Below are 23,643 nucleotides of genomic sequence, written 5' to 3'. Positions count from 1 at the left end.
ATTCATAACACCATAATAATGAAATCAATAAGATCAAACTATTATCTCAGAAATTGCATAAACATTCAATTAACATTCATAAAGAAACCTTATAATCCGAGGGAAAACACAAAGAGAATTAGCCAAGCATCATTAGGTTCATCATCCTTTTGATTAAAGTAATCAAACGAATCACAAAACCCAACTAATGATTACCAATACAAAAATATTGTTCATGCACTCCCACAATCGTCCCTAGGGTATTCTTGATTGAAAGATAGATGAAAAGACAGCCACAAACGGATTAAAAATAACTTGAAATCGGCAGTTACGGCTAGGACCGTGGCCCACGGTTCACACCGTGGGTCACGGTGTTGTTCTTGATAAGTTGAACCGTGGCCCATGGTGTGAACCGTGGGCCACGGTGGCCTCCACGGTGACCGTACACGCGACGGTACGGTGGCTTCTGTTCCATTTGGTAATTTGGACCGTGGCTCACGGTCTGGACCGTGGGCCACGGTGGAATTCAGCCACAAACTCTATATTTCACTTATTTTAACATCTCTCGAATCTCCGGTTCCTTCGGTTGCCTCATTATACACCATAATAGCTCCGGAACCTCCTTTTAACCTGCAATTAACCACACAACAGTAGTTATCCATTTCCCATGAAATTAACACTTAATGCATGGATTTTTATATCGATTAAGCACACTTACGGGTCATACTCCGATGCACCCGTCACATCCCTACACTTAACCGTTGCTTGCCCCCAAGAAACACCTCAACATAACTTTTTTTATTCTCAACTTATAACCAACAATTCCGGTTCAGTTAAGGTCCCAAGTCATACCCTATTCCCTCATTTCTATCGGTTTCACTAGTATACTTGATGTTCAATTTAACCATAGAGTTCTAACCAAACCTAACATGATTTCGGTTTTTACCCATACATAACACATATTTACACATTAACCCTCTTCTTGGTGATCATACATACATTTTCATAAATAATCAATTATCCTCGCATACGCTTGTACAATCATCAAATCTCCACCTATGTAAGTGCTTTGACATAAATGAAAATCAAGAGGGCTTAAAACGGGTTATCATGGGGCCAGGTGTAAGGGTACGGAAGGGAATATTTAAAGTAGCTCAAACGATATGATCCGACTTATTACAAAATAACTAAGTAAAGAATGAAATAGCCAACTATATACATCACTAACTTCTTTTTTTCTTTTTTTTTTCTTATTTGTTCACTATATAATACTTGAACATTGCATACTTGAACATTGAATTTCTAATACAATTTTTCTTTTCCAATTAAAGCATAATAAACATAATGCTTATTATATCCTATTGATAAATACTAAAACAATTTTAAAGAAACCTATTAAGTCGGATCGTCTCACAATATAACATCGGGGTTGATTGAATGAAAGAATAGGCCCAACAAAGTTTTCTAAAGGAACCAACCCCCTGCATCTCTCATTATCCACACTCATATATGTAATGTATGAGGCCCAACCCCCAAAACCCATACTCGCACTCATCCAGACGAGGCTTAACCTAGTTGCCCCTATCACTTTTGCACTCATGTCAAGCTAAGATCTCGAAATGCACTAATTGCACAAGTTCTATTGGAGAATATCAACCTTCTCACCAATCATTACTTTCTCAATTCTCAAGTGTAAACGAACATATTATGCAAGTTATTGCACCGAAAGCATGCAAACCTTGATTAGAAAACTACATAATCTTCTTTTAAAAACAACTAGGAAACATGTTATTTAGGGAATTATGACCAAAACCTTACCTCGCCATCTTACCACTTTCCGGTTTCTTTAAAAAAATAATTTTTTTTTATTTTATTTATTTATTTTAGATCAAACGAAAATTTTCAAAACAGACGAAATTTTTCTCATCCCACACTTGGGATACATTGTCCCCAATGTACGGTTTTAAGAAAAACGAAAACAAACTATATCTTAAAAACAACCTTTTTTTCAACACAACCCACAATACTAAATCATAAGTATTTCGTCCTCCACCCATCCACCCAAAAATAAATAAATAACAAAGATGATAACAACTATAGAGAAATATATAGAACGGTGTTCACCTGGTAAGACGAGACTCAATCAGGAGTAAGGCGGTTGGGCCGGCCCGAAGATGGACGTCATGAAGTCCAAAATTGCCCAAAGTTAAGCGCCCCATCATTGCCGCTACTACCTTCTCCTTGTGGTGGTGGTGGTGCTATTGATTGCATAGGATTTACCCACAATGAGTGATGAAGAGGTGGTTCTGCATAGCGTACAGAACCGTCATACGGTGGTAAAGTCGTGCAATCTACAACTGGTGGATCCAGTATAACTGGTTTCCCCGCATGCCATTGTTTATGCATCCGCCGATTCCTATCATCCATATATCGCATGTTTATGGCTTGCTCCTGCCCGTAAGCTTGGGCACGGTTCCACATCTCCAATATCTCGTGTCTCTCCTTTTCGGCCTGCTTAGCATAGGCCCCCATGAAGGTCTGATGGTCAAATAATTCATGCGACTCATCCGACCAATTTTCATACGTTGAAGGCCTATGCCTTTCTATCACCTCATTCATTGACCCCACATGGGGCCAATTATTACCATACGAGTCATAACCAGCCAAATAATCCCAACCCCCTTGTTGGGAACCGCTACCACCACCCACATCCATGAAATCTGGCTCACCTACTTCCTCCACTTCTTCCACTTGAGAATACAACTCTGCCTCCACATCTTCTCTTATTACTCTCCATCTCACGTTATCACTCACAAGCTCGTGATGTCTATCAGTTCTTGTTTATACCCACCCCGGTAAATCCGTCGACTTGAACTCTTTGAAAACTTTGGTCATTCCCACCGAATCCTCATTGATCACACCATGATTTTTTAATAATGTCGTGAACAGTCGACAATGCGGTATTAACTTCCGCTTGTTGCTTTCCCGACCGATCCAAATGTTGTGCATTACTTACTAAATAGTGGAAATAAATGAGGGGTTTCTTGCATATTAACGCGTACAACATAGGAATATCACTGTTTCTCACAATCTAAATGTCCCCCCGACGGGGCACCACATTGTATAAACAAATAGACATCAACAACTTTGCCTCAACCTGTAGGTCATTTCTCCTAATCTGATTACTCCAACCTCGACTTCCTTTAAGAACCTTAGCTAACATGTTGTGCCATTGGGGATGCTTGTCAGGACTTTCAAACAAATCTTTGGAAGAAGGGTACACATATGAATTGCTCGGTTTACTGTCAAATAGAGCTATCTTGAACGTGTCAAAGGACATCACAACTTCATGTCCACCCACCGTTACAATCAATTTCATGTCGGACCCCTTTTTGTATGTGGGATATCTCAACGTGGACATCCACTCCTCAATTTCTCTATCATACAAAGTGTTACTCTCTCCATCGTAACACTTAAGAGCAACTTCTCATCCTAAGTCCTTAAATCTTTCAATTAACCCGAATGCCTCAAACCCGGGATCTATTACCTATTTATCGCACATATACCCCTCAATCCGATTTTTCAAAGTGGCCATTTTATCAGTTAATAACTCCGCTTGCCATTCCAACACGTACTTTGACAACACCCACCTCTCCAAGTGGGTTTTTCAGTTGGTATATGCACTCGCGCTTGCTCTTCATGCAGTCTTTGCCTTTTTTGCTTGGGTTGCTCGGCCGCTAGAAGATGATGCCTTTCCCTTTCTCTTATCCGAGGTTCTACCCATCTACACAAAACAAACAACCTAAACAAACCAAGTTAAGTCAACATATACCTCCCCACACTTGCTTGTTACGATGGTTGTGGATAATCACTCGTTAATCAATTTACCAAAAATTTTAAGAATTGCTTCAACACATGATTTCCAACTTATCAATATAACAACCATACGTTTGTAACATTTATCCACTATCCACAACCATCATGTACAACCATTATACTAATTACTCAAACAAGCTAGTGGGTATATAGTTCAAATCAATTCTACCTTAACAATTTTTCAATATGTACAAGAAAAATCGACAAAGAACATACCTTGAGAGTTGAATAGGATGAACACTAACTCTTTCTTCACACAATAACAAAAACCCCCAAACTTTCTTAAGAAATTCGTCAAGCCTTTTGCTCAACAAACGGATTAAAACTTAACAATGAGTGCAATTAGGCTTGTTATTGTTAATCCTCACGAAAATCCAATGAAAATAGGGTAAAAAATCTTTGAAATTGGTGATGATATGAAGAAGTTATGATATGAGGTTAGGGTTTGTAGAGAGTAATTGAGAAGAAGAAGATGAGAATGGAAGCAAATAATGAAGTTAGGCGAATTATGTGGTGTATATTGGTTTAAAAATAAATTATTCTTTTGTTTTTTTAACCCAAACCCCGGCTCCCATATGCAGTCTTGACCGCACCGTGGGCCACGGTTCACACCGTAGTCCACAGTATACTTGATTCAGATCATCCGTTTCTGGTGGACCGTGGCCCACGGTCCACACCGTGGGTCACGGTTCAAATGTGTCAATTGGAACAGAAGGCACCGTACCGTGGAGAAGCTGTTCACCGTGCCTCACGGTATATTCACCGTGGGCCACGATCTCCACCGTGGTCCACGGTTCACTTTTTTTTTAATCAAGGAAAAAGAACCAAAGATAACAAAAAGGATCAAAAATTTACTTGCCAAATCAAAATCTAAAAATTAAAATTAAAATTACCCTACACCCCATGAAAAACCCGAGTTGTCCCCAACACGGTAAAGAAATTCATAAAAACTTCCCCACACTCACACACTAGCCGTTACTGTATTTAAGCCTTACCTAATCAATTGATCATATCTAGTGACTAGATCCTTATAGTAATCCTATTATTCGTTAATGTAATCATACAAACATGGTTTCTCATCTAGGTTGGAAATTAAATTCGTTCTCAATCAGATTGAAAGATTAAATCGATAAATCTAAACCCGGGTGACCTCCTTTGGACTTGCAACCCAGTTGGTTTTGGAAATCGGTCAGAAAGAAAAACAGTCATTGAAGCGATTTTGGTCCTTTTATTAGCAGGTTTGTCCTAGAACCTAGAACACTACTTTGATATCATATTATCAATTGGTATAGGTAGGAAGATGATTGAATGATTTCTTGTATTGCTTGATTGTTTTGTTATAGGTTGAAAAAACCATTCATATATAGAGAGAAGAAACAAAACATGGAAACATAATAAAAAGAAATAAAAGTTAAACACACCCTTGATTGCCTCCAACGGCTTTGTTGACCAAGAGCTAACTGTCACAATCTCCATATGAGGTAACACTGAGCCTTTTGATCTTTTGACTATTATAATTTAAGATTTTTTCTTTTAAGTGTTTTTTAACAATTAATGAATCTCAGAGAGTATTCCATATGCTTAAATGTTACCATGTCAATTTCACATATAATAAAATGTAACCAAGCACCACAAGCAAAACTTTCAACTTGAAAAACAATGGGAGGTCTTTCTCTGTAAGTGGAGAATGTTAATGTGATCCGTTCCATTCCGATAACCACGTTAATCCTTCTTGCACCACATACAAGCTAATCTATGAACCCCGTCAACACCAATGTATGACGTTAAATGTGCAATGCCATCTGTAGTCCTTAGTGGAAGTAGTATTGTATCTTGATCACCTGTAGATGTTTTGAAGTAGAAGCACATGTTATTCGTGTTTTGATATCAAAAGTTTGGTATTATTATTAGGTCCATATTAGAAACCTAGAAGTCCTGAACTTGTAGGAAGTCCACGTGTATCCTTCTTGAAAAGTTGTAAAATGACCATAGCGGTAGATCTTCATAGTAAGATACCATGGTCTATCAGCACACAAATCGTCCTTCATACTAACTATATAATTGTATTCCTCATCTCCGTGGCTTACACTTCTTATCCACCATGAATCTGGATAGATATTCTCTAAGTAGTTAAATCAATCGTTAGGCGACACCATAAAGTACATGTAGAAATGAAAGTGAGTTAAGAAGCAGCTATACAGCCAATGATGATGAACAAAACTAGGAAGTGAAAATGAAGATGTTTTTTTAAATGAAGATGTATGTTTTGTTTATTAAATTAAGATGTAGTTTTATAGTGGTAAATAAGGCATGCAAATTGTACAAAATAGCATATGATTTGTATAGTGTGTACGTTGTATAACACGTCGTACGAACATAGTATACGATAGGTTGGTTCCGTAAACACCTTGTATAACATCATGTACGACTCATTTATCAACTTTACAGATAAATGGGAATACACTAGTATACATTTTAGATGATTCACATGTTTTGGCGAGCACTAACCGGCTAGCCGCTACAAGTTATGGCAATGGGCCGATTTTCTTTAGCCACCCCCCTATTTACTTAGAATCAATTAAATGTGGTTAACCTCAACGATAATCAGATTTAGTCGGTCAACTTGGCCCGACGTTGATTTAAAAAAATAAAACATATTTTGTTTTTTTATAACATTAAAGAACGAATATGATATTTTTAATTAATTATTAACACTTTTTAGAATAATATTTAAAGATGTATTCTCTTAGTTACACACCTATTTTGTTATAAATATTAGTAAACTTATGATATTTGACATATATAATGTTAAAAAATTATTTTTTTATATATTTACTATGCCCGAGTAGAGTACACCAAACATGCCTATCAAGTTTTACAACCTTAGAAGTGTATAACATCCTAGAATACTCGTTTATCAATATTACACAACAGTTGAAGTACGACTCGTATCCATTTTATACGATTCGTATCACATCACATTACATACGATCCGTATAAGAAGTAAAAAAAAGTCATATAAGAGATTTCAGGATAAAAGTCCTGGAGATAGTGACTTAGGTTTGGAATTCGAATTTAAACAATATCATATCCATCCTGGGCGGCGGAACCAACCAGTTGTAAAGCATTCAAAGGAAATAAAAAATTGAAACCCAAAAATGTCGAAATCTCAAAACCTTCCAGCAGATGTAACCCAATTGATCGATCAACTCGAGCGTCACTGTTTAGCTCCCGATGGATCACTTGTCACCAAATCACTCTACAACGATCTCCAACTTGTAATCTCTAATTCTTCAATTTCCGTTTATTTATTTTTTTTATAATTTGTTGTTAATTGTTATTATTAATGTTTCAGGCCCGTGAAGAAATGTCCAGAGACAGATTACGTTATCTGGAAGCCATGGTAAAATAAATTAGGGTTTTTATTTGGGGATAATTATTGATTAGATCTGTTGTTATTTATTTAGGCTATATATTGTGAAGCAATTGGTATGGTTGAAGATTATCAACAGGCTCTTTCCGTTGCCAATCTTGGAGGCATTCGTGACAAGCCCGCTTTACATTCACATTCAAATCTCGGCCTCAAGAATTCTCCTCAGGTGTAATTTTAAGTTTAGAATGCATCTACTTTTATAAGCAAATGAATGTGCGTGTGTGTCCGTTTATGTTGCTTCGTGAATACTATGGACTAGCGGTTTACGTACATAAACGATTCAGGTGTACGAGGCGCTTGAGCACCGATTGGTTGTTGCAGAAGCGGCTCAAAGGCTAAGACTTCCTTTAATTTCCAAAGACGGTGAGGTGCAAGAGGAAGAAATAGAAAAAATGAGTGTATTATCAAGAAGCTCACTTGATAGTACAAGTACCAATATCACAATAACTTCAAACTCAAGTAATTACACAAGCATGTCTTCAATTAACAACACGGGTGCTAATGATGTTGGAGATCCTACGGTTGGTGGTGTTCCCAATCAGTTTCTTGGAATAACACCTGCTTATTTGTGGCAAACTCAGGTCCAACATGCACCATTGGCCATGGTAGGTTGTGATTGTTACTTTTATTAATATGTATAATTTTTATTACGGGTTGGATCATTGATCACGAATACAACCTGTGTGTTTATTCATTTCAGAGACGAGCACAACCTACTGATTAACCCATTTATCTAAACGGGTCACCAGGTTGACATGTTGGCGGGTCGTAAACGGGTTATAGTTAGGTTGTAAATGTGCTAAACAGGTGGATTAAACATGTTGATGGTTGACCTGATTAATCAAGCAGGTCAACCTGAAATCCTGAATACGAGCCCGTATAATTAAATAGGTCAAGCCAAACACTACCCGTTTATTAAAAAGGTTAGATATCACAACCCAAAACTTGATTATCTTTGTGTCGTGTTAGGAATTTGACGAGTCAACATTTTTAGTTATGGTTATTGGGTCGACATGCTAACTAAACGGGTCAACCCAAACACAACTCGTTTAATTAAACAAATCAAACCAAACAGGACCTGTTTATTAAACGAGTCAGATAACCCAAAACCTGATGTCTCATGTCTGGATTTGCCACCCTTCGCTTATATGCATTATTTTTTTAATCTTAATTTATTTGTTTACAAATTTTCTCACTTTTATAGGACGTTGCAGAGTATCAAATGCCGCTTCTTCGTGAGATTGAGTTTCGGTTAAAGTCCAAATGTGACAAGTTAGCTGAAGCTTTTATAGACGACTTGGGTTAGTCCCTCACTAAATATTACGTTAATTTTTTTTTAATAAAAATCCACTAAACTTTAAAAAAAAAATCTTCTCTACTGTAGATAAATCAACCGGTAGTCAAAATTCAAGTGCTCGGCTTCCAGAAAGGTTTGTAATTTCCATTATTATTATTATTATTATTGTTATTTTAATTATTCTAACTAGCGTTTATATTATTATTAAATTTAAACACACTGATTTAATATTCCAAAACAGGGTAAAATTAATTATTGAAGAGATTGAAAGAGAAGAAGGTGCCTTACGTGAAGATTTATATTCTGCTGACCGAAAGTTTGCAGAATATTATAATGTATGTAATAATCCAATTTAGTAGTGGTAATTTTGACCCGTTTTGACCGTCCCAAAAATTTAACCATTTTACCCCTTATCCAACCCGCCGATTTTACAGTTTCTATTAGAGGTGGCAATTTGTCTGGGTTGGGTTGGATTGGGGTGATGGGTCAGGATGGGTTTGGGTTATGATGGATATAGGTTAGGATGGATTTTTAAAAAAAAGGTTAGGACGGATAAAGGTCAAGGTGGGTTAAGTTAATTACATCATGATCCATGTTAAAGTTAAATTACAAATGGTTTCAAAAACTCCTCAAAAATTTTAAAAAATAATAATAACAAAAAAATAATAACTCAAATTGTAAATAAAAAACGAAAAATGTAAAACAACTAAAATGTTTCCCCGTCATTTTGGCTCATTAAAAAAAACCGAGAAATTTATGTTTAGCTTTAAAATGTAGTTTAGCTCTTAGGTTTCGGTCTTTTCGGTTACTTTGTTTTATTTTGGTCGGTTTTTTCTTTTTCATTTCAGTTCAGGTTCGGTTAATATTTTTCGTTTTGGTCGTTTTTTCGGTTTCAGTGTTGTTTGTTTTAGTCAGTTTTTTCGATTTCATTTCGGTTTTTTTGTATTTTGTTTTGTTTTGGTCGTCTACGTTTTAGTATTTTTGTTTCGTTTTGGTAAGTTTTTCGATTGCGTTTCGCTTTTTTTTTGTTTTGTTTTGGTCAGTTTTCCGGTTTCATTTCGGTTTTTTTGTATCGTTTCGGTCGTTTTCTATTTCGTTTCAGGTTTTTTGTCTTGGTCGGTTCGGTGTTTTTGATTCGTTTTGTTAGCGTTTTGATTTAATTTAGCTTTTCTTTGTTACCTTTTGGTCAGTTTTTCAGTTTCATTTCGGTTTTTTTTGCTTTGTTTTGTTCGTTTTTCTGTTTCGGTTCATTTTTGTTTCGGTTTTTGTGTGTCGTTTCGGTCGGTTCGGTGTTTTTGATTCGTTTTGGTCAGCTTTTCGATTGCATTTTGCTTTTTTTTTTTTTGTTTCCATTTGGTTGGTTTTTCAGTTTCATTTCGTTTTTTTTTTGTTTCGTTTTGGTCGTTTTTCTATTTCGGTTCAATTTGTTTCGGTCGGTTCGGTGTTTTTGTTATGTTTTGGTAAGCTTTTCAGTTACATTTCGCTTTTTTTTGTTTCGTTTTGGTCAGCTTTTCGGTTTCATATTGGTTTTTTTGTTTCGTTTTGGTCGTTTTTCTATTTCGTTTCAGTTTCATTTGTGTTTTTTTTTTGTTTTGGTCGATTCGGTGTTTTTGCTTAGTTTCGATTCAGTTTTTTTTTTGGTCAGCTTTTCGATTGCATTTCGCTTTTTTTTTTCCTTTCGTTTTGGTCAGTTTTTCGGTTTCATTTTGGTTTTTTGTTTCGTTTTCTATTCGGTTCAGTTTCGTTTTGTTTTTTTTGTTTGTTTTAGTCTGTTCGGGGTTTTTCTTTCGTTTTGGTCGTTTTTTTGGGTTTCAGATGAGCTTTGTTTCGCACGTGATAGTTTGGGTATTTTGAATTAGATAAATTTTGGATAACTTGGGTATTTTGTTTTGACCCATTTTAACCTATAAATGAAACTCAGTTGTATATTTCCAACCCATCCTGACCTCATTGAATAATTTTTTTGATCCATCCTGACCCATTTAACTTTTAAAGTTTATCCATCTTGACCCAAAACAACCTATTTGGGTTGGGTTTGCCACCCTTAGTACTTTCTATAATAGTTAAGGCCTGTTATCGAAATGTTCATGAACCTTATGGTGGGAAGTTCATTTATGTTCGTTCATTAAACAAACGTACATGCACAGAGGTTTGTGTGCATTCTTTTTTATTTTCTGCTTGACGTTTGTTTATGTTCGTTCGTTACTATAGTCATTTACATTTTTTAGGCCTAACACATTGTTGTTTACATTTACTTTTATTTGGTTTTAACTCCATTATGTTTTCCCTGTATACGCTCAGTTATGTTTGTGAACCATTCGTTTATATTGATGAACGGACATAAACGAACACAAACAAGTTTATTTTCTTAAAGCATGGACAAGAAAACTCCGTTCACTTAATGTTCATATTCGATTGTTTGTTTGGTGAAAGTAAACTGAACGAATCGGTTCGTCTACAAGCCTCTAAGAATTGTAGAATTTATATTTCAATTATTTACTAACTTAAAATCTTATTTGTTTCCAAAGGTATTGGAGCAGATACTTGGTGTACTAATTAAACTTGTAAAAGATTTGAAGTTGCAACATCAACATCAATATGTAAGCTAACTGTTTAATTTTTTTTTTATATATATTTTTCTTGTAGATGATAATAATACATTTTATATGTAAAAATCTCTAGGATGAACTACAAAAGACTTGGTTGTGCAAAAGGTGTGAAACCATGAGTGCTAAATTGAGGTATTTTCCAAACTGATTAAAATTTTATAGCGGTGGTAGTTTGGTAATTTCACAATTTTTTGGTTTTTTTTTCAGAGCGCTTGAGCATATTCTCCTGCTTGAGACTTACACACATGAATCTGTTCCAGCACTGCATAAGATAAGGTGAAGAAGATTGTTTATTATATTATTTATTTTTATGTTTATAAGTTTTATTCATTGTGACAGGAAATATCTAGTTGAAGCTACAGAAGAGGCTTCACTTGCATACAACAAAGCCGTACGTTTTGCTTGCATAATTTTCACATTGTTGATTATTATTATTATTATTATTATTTATGTTTTTTATAGTTCTTTAAAGATATTTGACCAACTTTTTACAGGTAACACGACTTCGCGAATATCAAGGGGTTGACCCGCACTTTGACACAATTGCAAGGCAATATCAGGATATCGTGAAGGTAGGTAGCATGAGCATGTTGCACATTTGTCATAGTTATTATTAAAGGTAACATTAAAGTGATAAGAAGAGTAAAAGAAAAATAAAGAAAAAGAAATAAATAGGAAAGAAAAGTTGTGAAAATTACACATTTTGTTCTTTATCATAAGGACAAAATGGTCACTTTTAAAAACTAACTGAAAAAGTTAACTCAGTTAGTGGACAGGACGAAAAGTGTGACAACATATAAACTTCGGGGACGTTTTTTTGTGCTTATTGAAGTTAAAGGACATGATCCACAAGTTACCACATACATGAAGGGTGAAAACTATAATTTACCATATTTACTCACTCCGTCCCATTATAACTGTCCAGGTTTGAAAAACACAAAGTTTAAGGTGGATTGAATTATTTTTTTTTCTTACCAAATGACAATAGTGCCCTTAAAAAGTGGGTCCATCAATATTGTTTATTAATGTCAGTTGTGTGTGTTTAAGGGTAAAATTGGAAATTGACTAATAAATTATGAAAATGGACATTTGTAATTGGACAAATAAAAAAAGAAATGTGGACACTTATAATGAGACAGATGAAGTATTTTGTTAGGGTTTTTGCCATGTTTTGAGTAGTAGTGAAGCATGACTTAGGTATAAGAGAGAAGAGGGGGTGGGGGAATGGAATGTCACAGGCTATGGTCATTTTTATAGATTTTTATCAATTGGTTATATTTTGTTAAAACCCGAAAGGAAACCCGAAATTCGATGGGTATCTTCGAAAACCGACAGGTAATCACTCGATAAATGCCCGACAGGTTTGGGACAAGCTTTAATAGTCGGGTTTGTGTTTGGGATTACCTAAAGCCGACCCATTGTCGTCCCTACCTAATTTTACAAATATTAGTATAACGACTAAAACGGGACAGATGTGAACGTAGGTTGGTATTTATGAAAACAAATAAACTTACACTTAATATACGTTGAAAGAGTTTGTGAATGCATTGTTGCAGAAACTCGAGAATATGAAGTGGACGATTGAACAAGTCGAATTCGATCTCAAACGTCTACCGAGCTCATGATTTACTCTCAAATATTTTGGTTAAAAGCATATCTGTATCGGGTTGTATGTAATATTAATACAATGGATTAGTTTGATGTTTTGTTGTATTTTAACAAGAGATGAATGAAAATACATTTTGAAGATGCATTGGTTGTTTCATATCAAATGAGGATGAAGATGTGTAAGTGTTTTAACTTCTTATCATTGCACGGAATTCTTCATAACTGATTTTACCATCCTGCAAGAATCAAGAATCACCCCTTAGATCATTATAATGTAGGGAAATTTTATCTAATATTAACCAAGTTTTTCAAGTGTTAAATTAAAAGGGTGTTTGGGATTGAGTTTGGAAATGACATATTGAGTTATTGCCTTTCTGAAAAAACAATTATTGGCTTTTTAAATAAGCCAATAAGTTAAAAACATGTTTGACATTAATAAATCGTTATACCGTCTTTTGAAAATGATTAAAAGCTTGTTTTTCAAAAGCCACAAAAGTTTTGTCTTTAAATAGCTTTTAGCATTCTGAACATAAAATCATCAATCTACTGTCACGCTTTACATTACAATTATTATCCAGAAAATTATAATATTTGTTAAAAATTGTCAGGTATATAATATTTAAATTTTATAAGTAAAAGTAGTATTTGGTTTTAAATATATAAAAATGTTATTTTTGGTTATATTACATTAACAAGCTATGCCAAACAATTTTTAAACAAGAATTTATTGATTTATTGGCTTTTATCATCACAAAAGCTAATCCAACACTTTAAAACTCGATTTCAAAAAGTCAAGTTAATAAACTCTTTTTTATAAATAAAAAAACACACTTTTGGAGTTGCAATAAGCAAAACCCAGCAACTACCAGAATCACCTTATTTTTTTATTAAAGACACTCAACTTTCGCTAAAGATGTGTATTGTAGATTAATTTTAAGGGTCTGGTTAAGCGTCATGCCCTTCCCACGTAAACAATGAGCTTTAACTAACCCACCCACTAACAACCATGTTGTAGTTTAATTAGGTTTAAATAGATATTAAAAAAAATGATTGGTTGTTAGTGGGGGTAGATCCCATCTTTTGAGCACTTTAGGCCTCTCTGGAAATTGTTAAAAAATTTTGGGCAGAAAACGAAAAATTTTTTGAACCTTAAATAGAAGAAATATTTTGTTGGGTTTAAACAATTTAATTTTTGAATATACTTACTTTATTATGATTTGGGTTGTATAAAAAACTTTTGTATTGAAATATGGTTTAATTGTCTCAAGTGAGGCTAGAAATCATGACCTTTTTGTTAGAAGTCATACCTCTTTATCACTAAACCAAGCTACTGGTTGTGTAATTAAGTTTAAAGAAAATAATCACATAATGGTAACCAAGACTATTCATATATATATTTGATCATTTGGCTTATTTAATTTTAAGAGATTTAATCATTTAAAAATATCATTTAGTGAGATTATAACCCATAATGAAAGTTGAGTGACTTTAAATAAACAAAATTATTTAAATATTTATAAGGAGATATTGTGAAACTTGGTTACTGCTATATAAAATTACCCTTAGAAATACCAACATTATTTTTATCAACTTCTGATATAATTTCCTTAATATCACCCGCTTCGTATCCTTCCAATGAAGTCAACTAAGTTCCTCGTTATATATATATAAAATAGTATAAATATAAATGTTTGTACCCTTTCGAATCTTTATCAAAATGCAGATAAGCTCTATATAGATGCTCGTCTTTATATTGATTAAAGTTCCTCATTGCTGTAACAAACTCATTGTAGTCTATATATCCATTTCCATCTGTATCAGCCTGCATATTTCTCAATATTACATTTATACAACTATTTTTGTTTTTCAAATTATATAAAGAAGTTTTACCGCTTCAACAATCAGTTTAGCATCTTCTGGTCCAAGATTTGATCCAACTCTAACCAATGATTCCTCCAATCTTTCGCGAGATATAACTTGCTCTTCATTTGTGTCAAAGTTCCTAAACATTGTCCGTAATCCTTCGATTTCGTCCTCAGGGGTCATATTCGCCAGTATCTATGATATACAAATAAAATTTTCAGGAGGCACAATTGACAAGGTTTTAAGAATTTTTAAAAAGGATAGTTGTACATGTACAATAGTAACCAAGTTAAATTTAATATGTTCCACTATAGTCACTCAAATATTTTTTTTCCCCTTTAAAAGTAACTTACCTTTAATTAGGTATTCCAATCTTTTACACACACACATATTTATATAGGTTTGGATTATACCCAAATGAAATTAACGTGCTAATTGTGAGAATCAAGTAGAGTGATTATATAATTACATCAATTAACGTGCTAATTGTGAGAATCAAGTATGTAACGTGCTAATTGTGAGAATCAAGTATGTTAATAACATACTTGATTCTCACAATTAGCACGTTAATTGATGTAATTATATAATCACTCTACTTGATTCTCACAATTAGCACGTTAATTTCATTTGTACGTTATCTTTTTCATATATATATATAAGTGTAGCAAATGAAAATATATGAATCTAGATTACTAAATAGATTATTATTTTTTTTAACTTGAAAGATGAGGTAATATTATGAAAACAGAATTTCATAAATAATATCCAAGTTTCATAAGTGTTCGGTTCAAGTCAAATAAAAAAAAGTTACTAAATTTTAACCAAGATTTATATATATTTCATTTGCCCCACTTAATAAAAATAGTTAATATTTGTGAAAAAAGAACATATATTTTATTAAAGTAACAATGAAACTTGAGTAAAACAAAAAAAGAACTTTTGAAAGACTTTAATAACTCATTTGAGAAACTTGGTTCCCTTTATTTAAAGGAATTACTTCATAAAATAGTAACCAACTTTGAAAGTTGTTCTAAACAGGTTACTGATAAAAATTTTTGATACAATCAGGTCATTAAACTTTCATTTTTGTTCTAATCCTAGATATTTTACCTGGATAGCAGATAATCTAGGTTTTTTTTTTAATTTTTCAATATTTTTACTTTGAATAATAACTTAAAGGTTGCGAAAATTAGTAAAAATGCAAAATATAATTTTAAAATTCCAAAAATTTGCAAAACGAAAAGTTCGGAAAATTGCAATAAATTGCAAAAATTGAAAAAAAATGCAAAATGTTCAAATATTTTTTTTGGAAAATTGCAATAAATTACAATCCTTTTAGTTATATTGTTAATGGGTTGGGTCGAAACGGGTCATGAGTCGGAACGGGTTAGGTTCGAAACGGGTCACTTAAAAAAAGGGTTGTTTTGGTTCGAGTCGGAACGGGTAGGGTCAACAGGTTCGGGTTAGAACGGATCAAGGTCGGAACGGGTCAAAACGGGTTTCAGGTCAGTTTTTTTTTAACCAACGAATCAGCGCGTTTTCAACACGTTACAGCTCGTTTTCACAGCAAAAGCTCGTTTAAGCGATTTTTTCAGTTCGTTTCAGCACTTAACAACTTGTTTATGCGATTTTTCAGTTCAATTAAGCACCTAACAGCTCGTTTAAGCGATTTTTCAGTTCGTTTCAACACTTATCAGCTCGTTTAAGTGATTTTTCAATTCGTTTCAGCATCTAACAGCTCGTTTAAGCGATTTTTCAGTTCGTTTCAGCACCTAACAGCTCGTTTAATCGATTTTTTAGTTCATTTCAGCACCTAACAGCTCGTTTAAGCGATTTTTCAGTTCGTTTCAGCACCAAACAGCTCGTTTAAGCGATTTTTCAGTTCGTTTCAGCACCTAACAGCTCGTTTAATGAATTTTTCAGCATTTCAGCACTTAACAGCTTGTTTCAGCACGTTTTGACCAAAATGGGTTGTTTTGGTTCAGCTCAAAACAACCAAAACTTGCTGAAACAAACTGTTAAATGCTGAAACGAACTGAAAAATCGCTTAAACGAGCTGTTAGGTGCTGAAACGAACTGAAAAATCGTTTTAAACGAGCTGTTAAGTGTTGAAACGAACTGAAAAATCGCTTAAACGAGCTGTTAGGTGCTGAATTGAACTGAAAAATTGCTTAAACGAGCTGTTAGGTGCTGAAACGAGCTGAAAACCGCATAAACGAGCTGTTAGTGTTGGGTTCGTAGGCCTTGTTGGCCCGGTTTATTATATGAAGTCAAAAGAGGAGACGGGTGTGGGCGGTCGGGCCCAAGCCCGGCCCGGTTTAGATTTATTGCATAATAATTTACTAACCCTAGTTCAGTCTCTATATAAACAACATTATGTACTTGTAATATTTGGTCACTCAATAAAGATATACCTAGTTGCCACCCGTGGACGTAGGTCAGTTTAGACCGAACCACGTTAAATCCTCGTGTTCGTTTACTGCTTTCGTGTGTGTGTTCAGTTTCGTGTGTGCGTTTAATCCTAACAAGTGGTATCTAGAGCTTAGGTTGGATCACACGAAGAACACGGGAACCAGTCAAGTCGTCACCAAACCTTCCGCCGCCGCCACCCTATTGCACTAGGGTTTCGTCGTCGCAGCAACAGAATCGGAGCTAGGGTTCTGCCGCGTTACTGCTAACTGCTGCTAGGGTTTCGCCGCCGCCACCAGTGCTACCATCCGTTTCTTTGTGCCGCCGCAGAAGGGTAATTGCCGGCCGTCGCGCTCGTCGTCGACGATATTGTTGGGTTCTGTTTGAAAGCAATTAGTTGTTGCATCACCAACGTGTAGCGCCGACAGTTGTCTTATTAGTCGGGCAGAAGCTTGTTATCAAGGAAGAAGGAAAATTTTGGATATTAAGGTTTTGTCTTTTGTTAAGAAAAATAGTGGCGTGGCCAAGACACAAGAGACAACAACTCTGACCAAGATATGCACTTTTGACCTAGTGATTTTTTTTCTTATTTGGGCCATGGAAAACAAAGGATTCTACCCAATTGAGTTTGTTTTCTAACTTCTCGTTAAGTAGCCCAAAGTAGTTTAATTAATTTTGTGGGATAAAAGACTTTGGCAGTTTGCCAATGAAATATTTGGGTCGAGATCATATTATCCAAAGTACGAGTCAAGAACAGTAATATCAAGATCCTGTTTTAGTTGAAGAACCGTTGTCAATTAGAAGAAGCGTTAAAGACACCAAAACCAGTGCCAACCGCGTTTGTCAGGTTTATTGTTTCAGTTTAAAGTTTCGGTTTCTGATTTACAGTTCGTTATTCCGCTGCACGTTAAATAGGTTGATTGTTTAACAGAGTTCAGTAGAACAGTCGTTAAGTTCAGGCTCGTGCCATTGCGTGTTTGTCTGTGTTTTATCTAGTTTTTCGTTTTAGTCATTGTCATGGCAGAAGACGGAAAGGTTTCGATACAGAAGTTTGACGGACAGAAGTTCGGTTGGTGGAAGATGCAGATTGAGGCACTACTTTGTCAGAAAGACTTGGATGTAGTGTTTGAGGATGAAAAACCAGAAAAGTTGTCAGAAGCAGATTGGAAGAAGTTAGACAAGAAAGCTAGGGCTTGTATTACTTTGTCGTTGTCGGAAGATGTGGCGTTTAACATCATGAAAGAAACAACAGCCCGTGGTATGATGGAGGCACTATCCAACATGTATGAGAAGCCTTCGGCAGCGAATAAAGTCTATATTATCCGAGAGCTAGTGACAACAAGAATGAAAGAGGGTGGGTCAGTTACAACTCATATCAATAATCTTAATTCGATCTTGTCCCGCTTAGTGTCAGTTGACATTAAGTTTGATGATGAAGTTCAAGGCCTCTTGTTATTATCCTCTTTGCCCGACAGTTGGTCGCAAACAGTGACTGCAGTTTGTAGTTCGTCTACAAATATTACTTTCGATGGGATTCGAGATCTGATTCTGGGAGAAGATTCAAGACGCAAAAGTTCAGGTGAATCATCAGGCAATATGCTAGTCACAGAAGGTAGAGGTAGGGGAAAACAGCGAGGCAGTGGGAGCAGGAAGAGGAGTCAGTCTAAGACTCGTAAGGATATTGAATGTTGGGGTTGTAAAGAGAAAGGACACTTCAGGAATCAGTGTCCGAATGGTAAGAAAGAGGTGAACGTTACAGAAGACGACACAGATGACGGGGGTCAGTAGTGATGAGGCTTTGGTTTGTAGTGTTGAGAGTAGCGTTGATGCTTGGGTGATGGATTCTGGTGCATCGTTTCATGCCACTCACTGTAGTGAAACGATGAAGAATCTTAAATTTGGGGATTTTGGAAAGGTTCGACTAGCGAATGATGATATTTTAGAGGTTACGGGTATGGGAGACGTTGATTTGATAACTTCAGCCGGTACTTCTTGGACTTTGAAAGACGTGAGGGTTATTCCAAGTTTGAAGAAACGTTTGATTTCAGTTGGGCAGTTGGATGACCAGGGGCACGATGTTAAGTTCGGGAATGGGCAGTGGAAAGTAGTCAAAGGGAATCTCGTGGTTGCTCGTGGCAAGAAAATGGGTTCGTTGTATATGGTCGATATCTCACCGAAAGGAGTGGATCCAGTTTTGGTGAAAGACAAAGTCCGGTTCACAGAATCTCGTGGGCAGAAGAAGGTTCGTTTTGCAAGTAACAAACCCAGAGCCAAAGTGAAGATTCAGGATGAACGAGCTAGGAAGGTTAAATCAGTTGGGGGACATCGTGACAGTGGGAGCACAGGTCGTGTTTCAGTTACAGTCCCAGGTCGACAGTGGATTAAGAAAACCAGTATTCCAGCTGTAAAAGTCTCTCCAATGAATTACTTGCTGAATATGGAGAGTGTTTGTTCTCAGGTTATCTCAGGATCCGGTAGTTCGTTACAGTGGGAGCCGGTAGGGACAGAGAACGGGTCAGGGGCAGTTTCAGCCATGACTGACGTGTTGGAGCTCCGGGGAGCTTCAACGGGCCTTCAGGTTAATTGATGAGAAGGCGGTGACAACTAGAAGAAGTTTAATGTTCAGATTACAGAAGTACAATCAGGAGTGCAGACGAGAGTACTCAAGGCCTCCGAGTGGGAGATTGTTGGGTTCGTAGGCCTTGTTGGCCCGGTTTATTATATGAAGTCAAAAGAGGAGACGGGTGTGGGCGGTCGGGCCCAAGCCCGGCCCGGTTTAGATTTCTTGCATAATAATTTACTAACCCTAGTTCAGTCTCTATATAAACAACATTATGTACTTGTAATATTTGGTCACTCAATAAAGATATACCTAGTTGCCACCCGTGGACGTAGGTCAGTTTAGACCGAACCACGTTAAATCCTCGTGTTCGTTTACTGCTTTCGTGTGTGTGTTCAGTTTCGTGTGTGCGTTTAATCCTAACAGTTAGGTGCTGAAACGAGCTGAAAAACCGCTTAAACGAGCTGTCAGGTGCTGAAACGAGCTGAAAATCGCTTAAACGAGCTGTTAGGTGCTGAAACGAGCTGAAAATCCGCTTAAACGAGCTGTTACGTGCTGAACCGAGCTGAAAAACCGCTTAAACAAGTTGTTACGTGTTGAAACAAACTGAAAAATCGCTTAAACGAGCTGTTATGTGCTGAACTGAATTGAAAAGTCGCTTAAACGAGCTGTTAGGTGCTGAAACGAACTGAAAAAAGCGCTTTAAACGAGTTTTTGCTATTAAAACGAGTTGTAATGTGTTGAAAACGCGCTGATTCGTTGGTTCAAAAAAAACTGACCGGAAACCCGTTTCGACCTTGACCCGTTCTAACCCAAACCTGTTGACCCTAACCCGTTCCGACCCGAACCAAAACAACCCTTTTTTAAGTGACCCGTTCCGACTCATGACCCGTTTCGACCCAACCCACTAACAATATAACTAAAACGATTGTAATTTATTGCAATTTTCCAAAAAAATATTTGAACATTTTTGTATTTTTTTTCAATTTTTGCAATTTATTGCAATTTTCTGAACTTTTTTTGCAAATTTTCGGAATTTTAAAATTATATTTCGCATCTTACTAATTTTCGCAACCTTTAAAAGTTATTATTCAAAGTAAAAACATTGAAAAATTAAAAAAAACCTAGATTACCTGCTATCCAGGTAAAATATCTAGGATTGGAACAAAAATGAAAGTTCAATTACCTAATTGGAACAAAAGTTTTTATTGACCTGATTGGAACAACTTTCAAAGTTGGTTACTATTCTATGAAGTAATCCCTTATTTAAAATCACCTTGAGTGCGACTTTCTTGAATATGTTCATAGCTCGGAAGTATTTCTTCTTCTTAAGATTCATGTTGTCTATTTCGTTTTCTGTTGTAATTCCGTTGTCCTTCAACCATTGATGATCTGGATAATGAATAACAAAACCAAATAATTAACTGATCGCGTGCGTATGGTATGGATGTGCTTCTGTTGTTTGAAGTTTGCAATACACACTTTTGATGGTATATATAGTACGTGTTGGATATATACTTGGATTCACATTTTAAAAATAATTATATATATAATGTTTGGATGAGTTAGAATCGCGGTAATGAAATTTTGTCACCGAAAAAAATATAAAAAACCGATGTTTGAATCATACTAAGAACAGTTGCAGCAGTTGGTCGATCCTTGGGTTCAACTGAGAGCATAGCTTTCACCAAACTCCTGGCACTCTCTGTTATACGCGGCCATGGATAACTCTCCATATCAGGTTCTGCTTTCTCTACCGCCTCAAATATCGCTTTCTCAGTCTCTACAATTTGTTTGCCAGGTCAGAATTAGATTTTTACAAGTTTATGCAAAGAGAGGTGATTTGTACATCACAATAACCATTTTTCTTTTATTATTTTTATTACGCTTGGTACAAATTATTATGTCTCTTAGAAGTGAATTTATCAGAAAGTGGCTGTGGTGTACAAAGTAATTGTCACAATAACTATGGTGATCATTACATCAAAATACCCTGGTTTCATATTTCAACATTTTTCTTTAACAGATTTACCCTTTGTACAATGGGACAAGATGATAAGATAACTCATCCTTAGTGAGAGCACTCGAGAAGTTTATTTTGCATATATTCACTATATCATTCTACACATATGATATAATTACTAAAAAAAAATAAAAAATGTAGTATGATATATACTGCATTTGTAGTATATATATTGCACTATGTATAATGAATATATGTAGTATGAAGTTGTCTCACGAAGAAGAGTTCTGTTATGACCCCTCCCCCAGTACAATGTTTTAATACTCATTTCTATACTTAAATTAATAAATTAAAATGATTGTGGTGTACAAAGAAATTACTGCGGTGTAAAAACATGATCCTAAAACCTGATCTGTACACCACACTAACTATTATGATCACTACATCAAAATACTTCTTTCACATGTCATAGCCATTTTTCTTGGACAATTTTACCTTTAGTACGATGTTACTCATTTCTAAAGGCAAATTTGTCAAAAAATGGTTGCGATGTATGGAGTAATTATCGGTGGTGTAGAAATCACCGACGTAATTCGAACTCTCAAAATAATATGATGTTTAAACTTGATCTTACCACCATAAAAGGGCGGCGCTCCGGTTAGTAACATGTACAAAATCACTCCTGCGCTCCATATATCGACTTCTTTTCCATATGGTTTATGCAATAAAACCTCTGGAGCAACATAGAAAGCAGTTCCAACCTTTTCTTGGCTTGGATTTGCTGGAGAATTAAGGTTGTATGTTACCAAACCATACCTTAACAAGCCGACAACAAAACATACCAAACCAAGCCAGGCCGAACCAAACATAACAAACTAGACCAAACCAGGCCAAGTCAAGCCAAACCAGACCATACCATACCATACCCGACCGACATCACCAAACCAAACCAAACCAAGCTAAGCTAATCCCAAACATACCAGACAATTGGTTTCTAGATTTTGCTAAAACATAAAACCGAATATATATCTATCAACTTGGGAATGGAGAGATACTCGAAATAAACAAAATGGAGAAGAAAAGCCACATACCTTCATCAATATATGCAGATAACCCGAAATCGATTGCTTTCAACATTGTATAATCAACCAAACATGGACATACAGCTTTCTTTGCCAACAAAAAGTTCTCAGGCTTCAAGTCTCTATGCATAACACCCATGAAATGAAGACAATTAACCACTTTCATTATAGAACAAAGAATCTGTGCAGCAACTTTTTCACTGTATCTACCCTTTGATTTCATTTTGTCATAAAGCTCCCCCCCCCCTTCACAATGCTCCATCACTAAATGCACGCATTTACGATCCTCATATGCACCTTTCAGTTGCACACAATTTTCTTGATCTTTTAAATGCTCCATAATTCTAACCTCTCTCTTCAAATCTTCTTTCTGACTATCTGTAACAAGTATCCTTTTATGTATTTGCTTGCATGCATATTTCTTTCCAGTAGACTTCTCTTTGCAGATGTATATGGCTGCAAATTTGCCACTGCCTATTGCCTTACCTAACGTGAAGTCATCGGTGACATCCTTGTATCGTTGGCCAAGAACTGATCCTGCAGGCGGGATCAGGAAAAGATTATCTAGGGGGTGCTCTGGAGGCGCTGGCTCTGCCGCCTGAGTTGGGTGTTTTTTGCCTGTGCTTAGAGTTGTGCCCATTTGGCCAGCTGATATTGTGAATATCTTTTTGCGTAAAGATTTATAGACAGACATGAAAGAGAAATGAAGAGGTAGGTCCCCGCAAAGCCCAGTTGGACCCGCAAGACACACCTTGATGAGGTACGTCTGCGCAAAGACCAACTGGTTCCGCAGGACCCACCATGCTCAGAGATGAAGACCTTACACGCAGTAAGCCAGCTGTTCCCGCAGGAAAGCCTCCCTTGGTACAGTACCCTGCCTGTTCCCGCAGCTATGAGTACAAGCCAAGAAGGAAGGCTACCCGCACTAACAGTAAGGCTACACGCATAAGGCACTAACTCTTAT

At 35.9% G+C, this 23,643-nt stretch overlaps 2 protein-coding genes across 2 annotated transcripts; one reads left to right on the top strand and one right to left on the bottom strand.

The window, feature by feature from the left end:
- Positions 1 to 6,985: 6,985 nt before the first annotated feature.
- On the top strand, positions 6,986 to 12,829 carry LOC143590017 (AUGMIN subunit 4-like). Its single transcript, XM_077070618.1, has 13 exons — positions 6,986 to 7,133; positions 7,211 to 7,258; positions 7,323 to 7,454; positions 7,573 to 7,893; positions 8,493 to 8,589; positions 8,673 to 8,718; positions 8,827 to 8,920; positions 11,114 to 11,185; positions 11,268 to 11,326; positions 11,402 to 11,470; positions 11,534 to 11,585; positions 11,689 to 11,766; positions 12,751 to 12,829. Exons 1-13 carry the CDS (start codon positions 7,014 to 7,016, stop codon positions 12,817 to 12,819), a joined length of 1,257 nt encoding a protein of 418 aa, XP_076926733.1. The 5' UTR covers positions 6,986 to 7,013; the 3' UTR covers positions 12,820 to 12,829.
- A 172-nt stretch (positions 12,830 to 13,001) lies between these two features.
- On the bottom strand, positions 13,002 to 23,373 carry LOC143590015 (calcium-dependent protein kinase 19-like). The gene is made up of 7 exons (XM_077070616.1): positions 22,689 to 23,373; positions 22,232 to 22,378; positions 21,265 to 21,417; positions 20,911 to 21,026; positions 14,693 to 14,860; positions 14,500 to 14,624; positions 13,002 to 13,038 (listed from the first exon to the last, which is right to left on the bottom strand). Exons 1-7 carry the CDS (start codon positions 23,371 to 23,373, stop codon positions 13,002 to 13,004), a joined length of 1,431 nt encoding a protein of 476 aa, XP_076926731.1.
- Positions 23,374 to 23,643: the final 270 nt, after the last annotated feature.

The sequence above is a fragment of the Bidens hawaiensis genome, unplaced genomic scaffold (genome assembly GCF_021521415.1).
Source record: "Bidens hawaiensis isolate Kalapana, Puna unplaced genomic scaffold, B.hawaiensis_p1.1 tig00038096_1, whole genome shotgun sequence".
Taxonomy (NCBI): Eukaryota; Viridiplantae; Streptophyta; class Magnoliopsida; order Asterales; family Asteraceae; genus Bidens; species Bidens hawaiensis.
The sequence above is the reverse complement of the archived record's forward strand: the minus strand, read 5'-3'. Positions and strand labels throughout refer to the sequence as shown.